The 13,060-nt window shown below is 57.0% G+C and overlaps 3 protein-coding genes across 8 annotated transcripts in view; 2 read left to right on the forward strand and 1 right to left on the reverse strand.

The window, feature by feature from the left end:
• Positions 1-141: 141 nt before the first annotated feature.
• Slc39a7 (solute carrier family 39 member 7) lies at positions 142-3,647 on the reverse strand. Of its 2 annotated transcripts, none has more exons than XM_021185695.2 (7): positions 2,648-3,647; positions 2,390-2,558; positions 2,235-2,288; positions 1,939-2,121; positions 1,696-1,833; positions 1,363-1,559; positions 142-937 (listed from the first exon to the last, which is right to left on the reverse strand). In XM_021185695.2, exons 1-7 carry the CDS (start codon positions 3,080-3,082, stop codon positions 665-667), a joined length of 1,449 nt encoding a protein of 482 aa, XP_021041354.1. In that variant the 5' UTR covers positions 3,083-3,647; the 3' UTR covers positions 142-664. The 2 variants fall into 2 exon arrangements, with proteins under 2 accessions (XP_021041354.1, XP_021041355.1); XM_021185696.1 differs by having other exon boundaries at positions 2,390-2,542; positions 2,940-2,991.
• On the forward strand, positions 3,602-10,437 carry Rxrb (retinoid X receptor beta). Of its 3 annotated transcripts, none has more exons than XM_021185692.2 (10): positions 3,602-4,044; positions 4,652-4,869; positions 5,375-5,531; positions 5,822-6,001; positions 7,690-7,862; positions 8,342-8,471; positions 8,641-8,773; positions 8,877-8,980; positions 9,183-9,288; positions 9,400-10,437. In XM_021185692.2, exons 1-10 carry the CDS (start codon positions 3,810-3,812, stop codon positions 9,545-9,547), a joined length of 1,584 nt encoding a protein of 527 aa, XP_021041351.2. In that variant the 5' UTR covers positions 3,602-3,809; the 3' UTR covers positions 9,548-10,437. The 3 variants fall into 3 exon arrangements, with proteins under 3 accessions (XP_021041351.2, XP_021041352.2, XP_021041353.1); XM_021185693.2 differs by having other exon boundaries at positions 3,642-4,044; positions 8,889-8,980; XM_021185694.2 differs by lacking the exon at positions 3,602-4,044 and adding an exon at positions 4,068-4,305.
• A 1,067-nt stretch (positions 10,438-11,504) lies between these two features.
• Col11a2 (collagen type XI alpha 2 chain) overlaps positions 11,505-13,060 on the forward strand; it is a 28,381-nt gene continuing 26,825 nt past the window's right edge. For 2 of the 3 annotated variants that reach the window (XM_029471625.1, XM_029471626.1), the window contains exon 1: positions 11,521-11,769. In XM_029471625.1, the coding sequence (XP_029327485.1) occupies positions 11,688-11,769 (82 nt within the window). In that variant the 5' untranslated portion in view covers positions 11,521-11,687. Of the gene's footprint in view, positions 11,770-13,060 lie in introns of all 3 variants that reach the window. The other variant, XM_021186095.2, reaches the window with a different exon arrangement.

Below are 13,060 nucleotides of genomic sequence, written 5' to 3' on the forward strand. Positions count from 1 at the left end.
AGAAACCACACTAGTCATAGGCCTTTGGCAGCCACCAGCGCGACCTCCCAACACGGGGGCGTGACCATCCACCACTACTTAGGGACCCAGGGAGTCCAGGAGCCAAGGGGCCCAGTTCCCCACAAAAAGACAAAGGCTGCATGTGGGGCAGAGATCCAAGGTCTTTTATTCCTGGTCACCGTTCCTCCGCACCCATTCAAACAGTGGTATAAAATGAGTAGAGACAAAAATCAGGCTGAGACATCTTCCCAAGGAGCCCCCCTCCCCCTTCAAATCAGGACACACGATTGATGTCTACCCCAGTCCTTCTGCCAGGTCTTCCCTGAAGCCATCACTAACTAGTTCAGAGGGAGATGGGCCTTGGAGGGACCCCTGTGGCACGCTGGTGCTGAGAAATCGTAGACTAGGGACCATCGGGTAGGCTACCGTCTTCCCAGTCTTCTTCATGGTCCCATTGATTTTTCCAAAAGCAACAACACTGCTGGGCAGTCTCCCACTCTGTGGTCCTTCTGGCCTCTCATGCTCCATATGATCCTCATACCTCTAAGGCCTCAAACAGAGGTTCTGCTAATCTCCAAGGCTGACACTCCTTCTGGCATTAGCACTGGCCAGGACTCCCAAGTGCCTTTATTAGGAGTTAGGGGAGGACAGGTCACCCCAGCCCTCACTCAAGATGGGCGATCAGTACCATCATGGCAACACCCCCCAGCAGCCCCAGCACCTCCAGCAGTGACTGCAGTGGAGATGCCTCTCTCAATAGCTCAGGCAGCACAGACACTGTTGCTACATAGATAAATCCACCTGCAGTGAATGGCAGGACCCAGCCGGGACCTGCACCACCTGCCACGGCACTGTCCACTGCCCCTCCCTCGGTGAGAAGGGCACAGGCTGTGCCTGCCAATGCTCCAATTGCAGTCACGAGTTGCAGACGCATCGCCTGGTGAGCAGAAAAGAGAAAGACATGAACATGACCATCGACAGCTAAAGTTAGGTGGGACCAGTGTTAGGGAAGGAGGGGCTGGGGAGAAGGATTCAAAGGTGGTGTGCTGCACAAGCACGAGGACAGGAATCTGGATCCCAGGCACCAGTACCAGGAAGCAGTCAGACAGCTGTCTGGGCTGCCTGGGGCTCCCTCTGCCTCAGGACCACACCTAAGGCCCACAGCCCCCCAAACAGCCAGGTTGAGGAGGGAGTACTAGAACAAACATCTCCTGAGAGCCTTAAGCCATCAAAGAGGACTATACACAGGTGAGGACTGCAGTGTAAAACAGAGTCAGAGGTAAAGGCACAACTTTCCCTGACTCTTAACGGCTCACTGTAGTGTAGCTTGTTAGGAACCAAGGATGGGCAGTCGGCACCAACCTGCTTCTTGCTGCAGCCAGACTGGACCAGGATGGCAAAATCCCCGACCTCATGAGGCACTTCGTGCAGCAGGACTGTCATTGTGGTCAGGATCCCTAGCCCTCGGCCCCCACGAAAGGAAGCACCAATGGCCAGACCGTCTGTGAAGTTGTGTGCCAAGTCAGCAGCCAGATTCAGGTACCCAGACACACGCAGGTCTTTTTGCAAAGAGACAAGACAAAAATGACTGAGAGTGTCCATCAAGCAGGTTCACATTTGGCCCCCTCGCCCCCATTTCCTAGACTCCCACCGTCACCCACACACCCACAGCCAACCTATCAGCTCATCCCTTACCCGAGCCTGCTTTTTCTTCTTCAGGGCTCTGAGGTTTCACCGGGCCATCTCTGGGCCCCGTGTTTCCTCCTCTCCTTTTCCGCAAGCCGCCCACTTCCTTCTCCTCCTCTGCGCTGGGCTTTTCCTTTGAAGAGCACTCTGAGGGGGGCAGGAGTTGATCAGAGTGGGGAACAGAGCTTTCGCATGTGTCCTGCTCCACAAGGTGACCCTGAGTGTGTTACAGAGCAGTCAACGCGGGCTCACCGTGTCTATCTCCATGCGCGTGGCTGTGTCCATGGGTGTGACTGTCTCCATGCGCATGCCTGTCTCCGTGTCCGTGACTGTGTCCGTGTCCTCCTTTCACGTGTCTCACAAATTTCTCCACCACGAGGAAGGCGACAATCCCACTGAGAACCCACAGCCCCACAGAGAGAATGGGGCCCTGGCCTGGAACGGAGGCAGTAAAGCATGAAGGGAGACGCAGACTCAAGTGTAAGAGGCGAAGCACGGGAATGGAGAGGNTGCCCTTTCCCAGCACGCCAGTCCCTGGTTTTTCTCACCACTGTGGGAGTGTCCGTGTCCAGGCAGCTCCGGAGCGTGGTGTGAATGAGGATCTGCGGGAAGTAGGAGAAAAGGCTTGATGAGGGAATACCTGGCTCAGGGGATTAGAACAAAACCGCTTAAGCCTTTGAGGCGGAGCCCACAAGTTACTTACCCAAGGCATGCGGGATGAGGTGGAGGAACGCATCACCCAGGAGCCCCCCGGAAGCAAAACTGAGCAGGATCTGGAGCAGAGAGCGGTGCCTGGGAGAGTTAGATTCCACTGGGATGAGGAACAGCACGAAGAACGGAGCTGCGGAGATCAGCACTGTGGCCCCCAGGGCCTGGTGGAGAAGCACAATCAGAAGGCAAATATGGAGCTTCCCACCGATTAAGAACCAGTCCCTCTTCCCCACATCCCCTGGCGACTCACGTAGGCCCAGAGGGTGACAGTGTCCAGGTGGTGTTTGATGCCTGGAGGCCCAGCCTCCCTAGAAGTCCCATGGCTATGTTCACGATGGGCATGTCCATGTCCTCCGTGGTGGAGGCTATCGTGGGAGTGGCCATGACTATGACCATGGTGCAATTCCTCACGTGAGTGTCCATGGTCGTGGCTGTGGGCATGCCCATGCCAGATGCTTTCATGAGTGTGGCCGTGGCCATGGTGGAAATCTTCATGCGAGTGCCCGTGGCTGTGGCCATGGTGGAAATCTTCATGTGAGTGCCCGTGACTGTGGCCATGGAAGTCCTCTTCCACATCTTTGTGCAGGTCACCATGCCCCTCGTGTCCGGCCACCAGCAGCCCCAAAGCCGCCCAGGTCAGCAGTCCCACAGCCACCCAGTGGGGGGCTAGCAGGCCCGTGGCCATCACGCTGACCAGAGGAACAGAGACGACTCGACTTGACTCTCAATCTACCTATTCGGGATCCGCGTCCCTTGAAGCCCTTCCTCTATACTACTTGCTCCGCTCTTACATTGTCCCTAAGGCCGGTCCACCTCATCTCCAACACCCTTCCTGGATGCAGCACCCCCCACCCCCCGACACCGCTCTAGCCTTTGATCAGCAACTTTACGGTCTCTCTGGGCCCGCGTCTCTATGGCCCACTGGTTGGGGTAAAGGCCTGGAAAGCGCCGTAAGGGAGCAGCAGGGAGCTCTCACCCGCTCCGGGATCCTCTCGGTTCTCGGTTTGCTGGGACGTGGCACTCACGCCTCGAGCTCCCGCGAGATCCGGAAGCTCCCTTTCTTGCCTGCGCCCCGATACCTTTACCAACATGGCGGCGCCCCGCGCGGCCACGGCGTCAGGGCGCATGCGCAAAGCTGGGGGTTATCCGAGGGGACGGCCGGCGGGCACCGCCTCCTCCGTTTCCACCTCGGCGAGGGGGCGGGAGCTCAAGGCGAGACTTCCCGTCTGTACAAAGATGGCGGCCGCGCCGGTGCTGTCACCTCAGTGCCGAGCCGAGCGCGGCTCTTGAGTCGCGCTGCCACAGGCCGCGGCCTGCTCGCCTCCGCGCCTCCGCGGCCCCCGGAGTCCCCCGCTGTCCCCCCTGCGCGTCCCTGGCGCCTCTCCGGCTCCCCCGCCCTCGGCCCCGGCGTCATGTCTTGGGCCACTCGTCCGCCCTTCCTCCCGCCGCGGCATGCCGCGGGGCAGTGTGGGCCGGTGGGGGTGAGAAAAGAGATGCATTGTGGGGTCGCGTCCCGGTGGCGGCGGCGGCGGCCCTGGCTGGATCCCGCGGCGGCGGCGGCGGCGGCGGCGGCGGCCGGAGAGCAGCAAGCCCTGGAGCCGGAGCCGGGGGAGGCTGGCCGGGACGGGATGGGCGACAGCGGGCGGGGTGAGTGTCCCGTGGGCCCGGGCCGGCGCCCCTCGCGCCCCCTCCCCGCGCTCCCGCCCCCTTGTTTGTAAACACGCGCCCTCGACGTCCCGAGGCCCAGCGCCCTCCCCCGGGGCGGGGCGCGGCGGGGGAGCTTCCGCCCTCCAGGTTCGGGGCTGCGGCGGGGCCTGCGTGCGCGGTCTCGGGCGTGGGAAGGACACCGTTCCCCTTGGGCTGGAGGACTCTGGGCGTTCGAAGGCTGAGCTTACGCTCTGGGACCTGGTATTTCTGCCATACTCTTTGCCCCGAATGTTCTAAGTTGGGGTTGGACGAGGGGTTCGCTGCTGCACCTCCACGTGCTGCTTCACATCCCCCCCCCTCCCGAGGTCAGCTTGGGATGACCCAGTAGGCTCCGCCTGTACTGCCTCCCTTTTTTGTCAACCGCCTCCTCTCACGACTATTAGAAGTGAAATTGTTGTTTGGCCACTTGGTATTTCTGAACTCCAGGGATGCGGGCTGTGGTGGGTCAGGGAGAATTAAAGTGTCCATTTGGATGATCAAAAGGCTCACTTTCTCTTCTTGTCTCTCCTGTCCGTGTGTGTCTGCCTTGTACGTACCCACTTCTCAGATTCCCGAAGCCCAGACAGCTCCTCCCCAAATCCCCTTTCCCAGGGGATCCGTCCGTCTTCTCCTCCTGGCCCACCTCTTACCCCTTCAGCACCTCCAGCTCCAATGCCACCCCCGCCACTGGGCTCCCCCTTCCCAGTCATCAGTTCTTCCATGGGGTCCCCTGGTCTGCCCCCTCCGGCTCCCCCAGGATTCTCCGGGCCTGTCAGCAGCCCTCAGGTGAGAGAGAGGTTGTGGCTTGCTTATTGCCACTGTGCCTTCAGTTCCTTGTTCTCAACTTCTCACCCCTACTCCCCATCTTTGGGTGAACTTCCCCAAAACCCGTTAATCTTTCTAGTTCTCTAATCCTAGCAAGCCTGTGGTCTCGGACCCCCTTCCTGAAGGGGGTGGTCAGTGGGGGTGCATGCTTCATCAGCTCTGTTTTGAAAACAAACCCTAAGCCTGCAGGGAATATTTTTGATGTCCTGTTCAGCTCACGGTGGCTTTGCTGCCCTTTTCGCTTCAATATGCCTGCCCTTCTAAGACCTGTGCCCTTCAGGGCCACTGTAGCGCAATTACAGAAGGGTGGACATCACTCTTGGTGTCACGCGCAAGGAAGGCCCTTTACGTTAGACCATAGTGTCCTCAGTACCTTCTGGAATAGTACAGGGCTTGCTCACAAGCAGGAAGTGGTTTGCCTGACATAAGAGAGTCTCCTGTGACTTCCCTGTCTCCCCCATCCCAGATCAACTCCACAGTGTCGCTCCCTGGGGGTGGGTCTGGCACCCCTGAAGATGTGAAGCCACCGGTCTTAGGGGTCCGGGGCCTGCACTGTCCACCCCCTCCAGGTGGTCCTGGGGCTGGCAAACGGCTTTGTGCAATCTGCGGGGACCGAAGCTCAGGTATGGGGCTCAGCACAGCCGCAGAAGAAGAAAGCACGTCGGGGCTGTTTACCACTGCCTATGGGGCTCCCAAGGGTTCTTGAGGCTGGTCAGAGCAAGGAGGCCTATGGGACCTTTAGATTCATGTCAGATGCAGAGAGGGGCAGGAATGGGGGTGCTACAGGGTTTCTGGTCACCGAAGGCTGAGTCACCTTTTTTGGGTGAAACACAGGAAAGATTTAGACTGTGTTCCCTCTCTGGGCAGAAGGAGGTCTCCACAAAACTGTCTTAACTGCCAACCTTTCTCGTAGGCAAGCACTATGGGGTTTACAGCTGCGAGGGCTGCAAGGGTTTCTTCAAGCGCACCATTCGGAAGGACCTGACCTACTCGTGTCGTGATAACAAAGACTGTACAGTGGACAAGCGCCAGCGGAATCGCTGTCAGTACTGTCGCTATCAGAAGTGCCTGGCCACTGGCATGAAAAGGGAGGGTAAGGGCCTGCCCTGGCCAGGCCTCAGTCACAGGCCCTTCTCCAACCCTGTGGGAGAGCCCTGAGGAGGAACAGGGGAGACTGCTGAGGGCCCCATGGCCTCCATATCTTGGGACTTTGCTCACTTTCTCCTCCAGGGGGCGCAGTTGGGTTTCTCTTTCCTGTCCTCCACAGCTTGGTACCTCTCAGTGTCTCTGTCTCTGTCTTCATGGTTGCATCTCAGGGTTCATCCACCTTCCAAGAGTTTGGCCCTAGGGCGAGGTGACCTCTTTTCTCATGGGTCTGTTTCCTCTCCTCCACTGCATACAGCCCTTTCCTTTCTTTGACGCCATGTTCTTTCCCTAGTCTCCCAGTCTTTCCTTGGACCTGGTTAAACTACAGAATCACTGAAGAGGTTGGGACTTGGTGTCTCTCCTTCTGTCTCTATCTAAGTAAAGCTGACTCCTAGAATTCTAAGAGACATTTTAGAGCTCATTTTGGTCCAATTCCTGCTTTAAAAAAGATGAAAGTCAGCTCTCCCAGGGTCACCCCAGCAGAGTGGTAGGACCAGCATCAGAACACATACCGCCCAGACCAGACCAGACCAGGCTCTTTCTGCTGCTGCTCTTTAGTTAGCAGAGCTTAGGGTTTGCCATCAGGAGTGTCTGCAGCCAAATATGTAACTGGCCGTGTAGCGTGTGAACTTCGGAGACTAATGTCTTTAACCTCCTGGGTTTTTAGGACTCTCCAATGAATGTTAAAGTGTGTTGGTGTGTATTTTAGTACATCGTTAGCCTATTTAAATGTGGATTCATCCTTGATTATTTTGTTTTTTTTTTCAAGACAAGGTTTCTCTGTATAGCCCTGGCTATCCTGGAACTCACTCTGTAGACCAGGCTGGCCTCGAACTCAGAAATCAGCCTGCCTCTGCCTCCCAAGTGCTGGGATTAAAGGCATGCGCCACCACTGCCCAGCTCATCCTTGTTTTTTTTTTTTTTTTAAAGATTTATTTATTATATATGAGTACACCTTAGCTGTTTTTAGACACACCAGAAGAGGGCATCAGATTCCATTACAGATGGTTGTCAACCACCATGTGGTTGCTGGGATTTGAACTCAGGACCTCTGGAAAAGCAGTCAGTGCTTTTTTTTTTTTTTTTTTTGGTTTTAGAGCTTTATTATAGAAAGGCAGGGGGAAAGAGAGAAGGTAAAAGAGAGAGAGGCCGGCTATGGCCAAGAGGAGACAAAGGGGGAAAGGAGGGGGGGGAGGAAAGGCTAGAGAGAATAAGAGGGGGAGAGTGAGAGGAGAGGAGAGTAAGAGCAAGAGAGCAAAGGAGTGAGAGCAGTCAGTGCTCTTAACCGCTGAGCATCTCTCCAGCCCTCATCCTTAACCGCTGAGCGTCTCTCCAGCCCTCATCCTTAACCGCTGAGCATCTCTCCAGCCCTCATCCTTGATTCTTGCACCCTTCTCTTTTTATCTGCCTATTCGTTTACTTTTCGTGTGTTTATTATTTGTGGCGGTGGGGCCAGAGCTCAGGGTCTGGTGTGTGCTGGACAGATTTGCTTTTGGACTGTTCTACCCTTCTGTTCTAATTACCTCCCTGGTCGCTTTATCTCGAGGGACATTGGCCCTGAGAAGGCCCCAAGCGAGTTTCAGACAACCCCATAGTTGGCTTCTAATTTTGCACTTCTCTTTCCCCACCCCTCAGCGGTTCAGGAGGAGCGTCAACGGGGGAAGGACAAAGACGGGGATGGAGACGGGGCTGGGGGAGCCCCTGAGGAGATGCCTGTGGACAGGATCCTGGAGGCAGAGCTTGCTGTGGAGCAGAAGAGTGACCAAGGCGTTGAGGGGCCTGGGGCCACCGGGGGTAGTGGCAGCAGCGTGAGTGATGGGGGGGGGGTTGGGAGAAGGGGTCTGGGTATCTTCCATCTCCCCTCTTCCCTTCTTTCAGTCCCTCCTTATCTTGCACTGAACTGAAAGGCCTTTCAATAATCTGAGGTGAGCCAGGTGTAGCGATCCATGCCTATAATCTCAGCACTTGGGAAGGGAGAGGCAAGTGGATCTCCATGAGTTCAAGGCCAGCCTGGTATACATAGCAGGTTTCAGGCCAGTCATGACTACATAGTGAGACTCTGTCTTAGAAAGTCTCGTCTCTGACACGGGGTGAAAGCTCCCTCTTCTCTGCTCCCACTGGACAGTCCTAGACTGGTAGTGGTCTCTATGCCTGCCCTGAGAGGAGCCTGGACTGCAGAGGTGGATTGGATTCCCACAGGGAATGAGGGTGTAGAGAGGAGTATAAAACACCTCTCACAAAGAAGGTGTCTCCCCCTTCCCATGCATCTCCCCCCCTGTCTCTGCAGCCAAATGACCCAGTGACTAACATCTGCCAGGCAGCTGACAAACAGCTGTTCACACTCGTTGAGTGGGCAAAGAGGATCCCACACTTCTCCTCCCTACCTCTGGACGATCAGGTCATACTGCTGCGGGCAGGTTAGTGACCTCTTTGAACCTCTCTAGTCTCTTGACCTTCAGTGACCCCAGCAGCGTTCTCGTGCATATTCAGGGAGCCCAGCTGGCTACCTTGCCTCGGTTTTCTTTGTACTTGGGTTCCCGTGGCCTGGTGTCTGGCTGCTGACCCTCAGTGCCTTCTGGCCCCCAGGCTGGAACGAGCTCCTCATTGCGTCCTTCTCCCATCGGTCCATTGATGTCCGAGATGGCATCCTCCTGGCCACGGGTCTTCATGTGCACAGAAACTCAGCCCATTCCGCAGGCGTGGGAGCCATCTTTGATCGGTCAGTGGCCCTTGGCCAGGCTGGCCTGTGGCTAGAAGGGGTGGAGCTATAGGCTGGTCCGTGTCCAAGGCTGGCTGAGCTGTGACCTTTGAGTGACCTGCAGGTCCCTCTCCAGGGTGCTGACAGAGCTAGTGTCCAAAATGCGTGACATGAGGATGGACAAGACAGAGCTTGGCTGCCTGCGGGCAATCATACTGTTTAATCCAGGTGAGAGGAGGCCACCCCGCCTCAGCCCAGAAATCTCAGCTGACCCTGAAAAGGCCACTTCACTAGTGCCTTCCCTTTTCACCCCGCCCCACAAACCCAGTGGGCCTCATTTCCCTCACCCTGAGGGCCACACTGCATGTCTGTCTGTCCTGACTTGATTCACCTGCCGTCTTCCCTTGTTCTGCCTCCTTCACCATCCCAGATGCCAAGGGCCTCTCCAACCCTGGAGAGGTGGAGATCCTTCGGGAGAAGGTGTACGCCTCACTGGAGACCTACTGCAAGCAGAAGTACCCTGAGCAGCAGGGCCGGTGAGGGCCTCAGGGCTGTGGACACCTCGAGGGGGAAGTGGGGGTTGTGAAGATGGGGTATGTCCAGGGCCTGGGTGGTGCTGGCTCTCACTCCCTCCCTCCCCACCTCAGGTTTGCCAAGCTGCTGTTACGTCTTCCTGCCCTCCGCTCCATCGGCCTCAAGTGTCTGGAGCACCTGTTCTTCTTCAAGCTCATTGGCGACACCCCCATTGACACCTTCCTCATGGAGATGCTTGAGGCTCCCCACCAGCTAGCCTGAGCCCAGATGCACACGGAGTGTCACTGAGGAGGACTTGAGCCTGGGCAGGGGGCAGAGCCGTGGGACAGGTGCAGAGCAGGAGGGCACTTGCCCAGCCTGCCAGGGATCTGGCAACACTTAGCAGGGTTCGCTTGGTCTCCAAGTCACAGGGGACCCCAGATCCCTGTGAGGACTATATGTCTACCTTCAGTGGCCTTGAGTCTCTGAATTTGTCGGGGTCTCCCATGGTGCAGGTGATTCTTCATCCTGGCTCCCCAGCACAAAGCACTGCCCTGCTTCCTTCTCATTTGGCCTCACTCCCTTCTGAAGAGTGGAACAGAGCTCCCCCAGAAAGGGGTGTTGTGGGGCAGGCCCCCCAAGCTGATGATCGTGAGAGCAGGGCTCTGACAGCCTTTATCCTCTCAGACTTGACAGATGGGGCAGAGGAGGGACCTGCCTCTGTCTCCTGTCAGCCCCATTTCCACAGTCCCTCCTGCAGTCAGACTGAAGAATAAAGGGGTAGTGAAGGGGCTGCTGGAGGTGGAGGAACCCATTGCTCTTTTTAATTTCCTGTGAGGAGAGACTGGGAGTTAGACTCAAAGAAGTACTGTACATCCCCAGGTTGACTTAAATGGAGATGGCATGTGGGCAAGGAGGCCCCTCAGGTGGGCTGTCCTGGAGCCCTCTGGGCTCTGCCTTCATGTTTCTCACAGCTCTGGGCTGTGAGGCGGGTGGCCCTACAGCTCTTCCCTAGTCCTCAGCACAGCTAGGCTGGGAGCGAGTGGGGACATTGATGGGGGTGGCCAGCCTGCAGAGTTGGGTGCTGGGCTGCATGGTTTTTGCCCTGGATCTCTTTTGGGGGTTCCCTCCCATCTTTCACTTGCACATAAAGTTGCTTTCCAGTTAAAATAGCCATTTTCTGGACTGAGATAACTGTATGGATGGTGGGCACCAGGGCATCTACGTGTGGGGATATCCATTGAGAAACCCTGACGTGCTCCCTGGATGCTGCCATGGCCTGAGGTTCCCTGGGCCTACAGAGGCGGTGCAGGGTGGGGGACACAAGGCGCGCTTTGTCGGGAGGGGGAGAGGGTGTGCCAGGTTGGGGGCGGGGCTGCCCAGGGAGGAGGGAGAGCGGCTGCTTTTCAAAGGCGCCTTGTTTGCCGGTGCCCTTCCAGCGCCAGCGGGCGGCGGCGTCTTGGTCACTTCAGCTTTCACCCCAGCTTCGCCACAGGCTCCTGGCAGACCCGGCACTGTGCCCACGCTTAGGGGCACACTGCTCTCAGCGGTGCCCTCCTAGAACGGCCACGACCCTGAGTGACCCTCTCTCACCAGACCTTTCCATCAGCATTGCCCCCCACCCCCACCCCTTTTCATTCTGCTTCACCTAGTCCAGTATTTTTATCTTTTGGGGCAATTAGCATGTCACCCATCTCTGAGCTTTCTCCGTTCCGCAGGGCGACCCTACGCCCCCCACCTTTGGGTCACTATAGCTGGGTCTATAAACACCCCGCCCAGGACTGCTCTGTAATTACATGTGGCAGGACGAGGGAGGTAATTATAGAGACCTGATTACGAGTGGGCGTGGAACGGTCGCCCGTAGGCCCGCCCCTTCTGTCCCACTGTACCCTGAGTCCCTCCCCGGACTCTGCATAAGGGCTCTGGGCCCCCAAGGGCAGCTACAGTGATGTGAAAGGACTATAGGATCATAAAAGTGAAGGGGCTGGAGAAGATGTATTCTATTCCCACAAATGCCATCTGAGGGGGCACGCGGGCTACCTAATCCCTCCAGGAGTAGGGGTGTACCAATTCCAGGGCTAGCGAGTGAGGAAGGTTTCCAACCCTCACACTCCCCTGCCCAGGTGGAGATCGGGGTGGGGTTTCCCCTTGGTGGCTGTGGGCGGGCGGCAGGAGGCGGGAGCTGGACCTAGGGGCGGGGGCGAGCTGGGGTCTCTGAGCTGCCAGGGTGGCCAGGGGCACACAGTAGCGGCCACCAAAGAGCAAGCAGCACTGACAAGAAGAGGTACCCCCACAACGGCACCTTGCTGCATGGAGCTGGGCTACTGAAAGCTGCTGACATCCAGGGGTCCTGGTTCGGAGGCTCAGCTGGCTTCTGTCTGTTGTCAGCACCAGGACTGCCTGGGATCTGGCATTCTGAGCCATGGAGCGGTGCAGCCGCTGCCACCGCCTCCTTCTGTTCCTACCTCTGGTGCTGGGTCTGAGTGCTGCCCCGGGATGGGCAGGTAAGAGGAGTCCTGCCTGGGTGTCAGTCAGTTGGAGGTTGTAGCATCTGCTTGGAAGGGACCTCTGATGCCTGGAGTAGGAGCGTCTGAGCCTTAAGAAAGGGGTTTTGGGCACCAGGATTTAGATGAAGGGCATGACACTTTTGGTTCCCTGGAGCCACTATAGGACTGTCTCCCTCTCTGAAATGACTGGCAGAGGGCAGGTGACGCCGGCCAACAGGAGCCACCGTCCAGAGCCTGAGTAGGCTGGACTCTTGGTTTGGGTCCTTAGAAGAACTTGAGATGGCCAAAGCCGGTTTTGCCCAGGCTTTGCTGATGTCAGGGTAGTGAATACCAGGACTGATGGGTAGAGGAAATGGGGTGAACGTCTGTAGGTTGGAGCCTAGAAGGCTAGAGAAGAAAGCTACCTCCACTGTCCCGTCCTCTTTGGGTCCCCCAACCCCTCCCTGTGCCCTGGATGCTGCCACGCGGCTGGCTCTAGGGAGCCTGGGGGCTGGCTGCCAACAGGACGGCCGCTGGACAGGCCAGGATCAGGTGTCTGAGGCCAGAGCCAACTCTTTGCATTCCTGCCCCTCCCCTCTAGCCAGCAGGACTCCCGTGGGACCTTGGTGTCCACTGGCCCCATCTTTCCCCTTTTTACCTCCTAGAAGGGAAAGCCTCCTAGAAAAGAGGATTTGATAACTGGATCTAAGCAGGAAGGAACCAGTTCCTCTCTCCTGGAATACGTGTGTGTGTGTGTGTGTGTGTGTGTGTGTGTGTGTGTGTGTGTGTGTGTGTGTGTATGTGTGTCTGTCTGTCTGATTTTTGTATAGATCTCCATTATTCATGTTTTCTCTGCTCAAGAGAGAAAATTGGCAGGATGACCGTGTAAAGGATCTAGGTTAGACTAAAGAAAGAGAAGCTGAACGAAGTACACGGTGTTTACAGAGTTGAGGCAGGGGGATGACCAAGATAACTGTCTCCATTTGGGAACTGAGGGGGGGGGGGCTCCAGGGAGATGGTTAGCTAAGAACTCCTGAGGGTATACGACAGGGCATTTGGGGGCTCAAGGGGATAGGTGGAGTGGCAGTGGTCTGAGACAGTGGGGTTAGTATGTGGCTTGAGGTGGGTGGGCTGTGAGCATGGCGTGAAACTGTCCTCCATCAGGCTTTGGCGGAGGGTGGGGACCTCTCAGGTCTCCTTTGCCCGGGGTCTCTGTGAGTCTCTGTGTCTCTGTCTCCCTCACTGTACTCTCTCAAAGCTGCCCTTGTGTGTCAGTGTTTGCAAAGCTGCTACACTTTGGGGCCAGGCT

Source organism: Mus caroli, chromosome 17 (assembly GCF_900094665.2).
Source record: "Mus caroli chromosome 17, CAROLI_EIJ_v1.1, whole genome shotgun sequence".
Classification (NCBI taxonomy): Eukaryota; Metazoa; Chordata; class Mammalia; order Rodentia; family Muridae; genus Mus; species Mus caroli.

What these genes read in the sequence shown, in the direction of transcription:
- Slc39a7 (XM_021185695.2), bottom strand. Translation starts at nt 3,082, where the DNA reads ATGGCCACGGGCCTGCTAGCCCCCCACTGGGTGGCTGTGGGACTGCTG. An exon ending in CTGTCACCCTCTGGGCCTAC is followed by an intron (nt 2,559 to 2,647) that starts GTGAGTCGCCAG and finishes CTTCTCCACCAG; the next exon opens with GCCCTGGGGGCCACAGTGCT. An exon ending in ACACGGACACTCCCACAGTG is followed by an intron (nt 2,122 to 2,234) that starts GTGAGAAAAACC and finishes CCTCCGTTCCAG; the next exon opens with GCCAGGGCCCCATTCTCTCT.
- Rxrb (XM_021185692.2), top strand. Translation starts at nt 3,810, where the DNA reads ATGTCTTGGGCCACTCGTCCGCCCTTCCTCCCGCCGCGGCATGCCGCG. An exon ending in GGCCTGTCAGCAGCCCTCAG is followed by an intron (nt 4,870 to 5,374) that starts GTGAGAGAGAGG and finishes CCCCCATCCCAG; the next exon opens with ATCAACTCCACAGTGTCGCT. An exon ending in CCGGGGGTAGTGGCAGCAGC is followed by an intron (nt 7,863 to 8,341) that starts GTGAGTGATGGG and finishes CTGTCTCTGCAG; the next exon opens with CCAAATGACCCAGTGACTAA.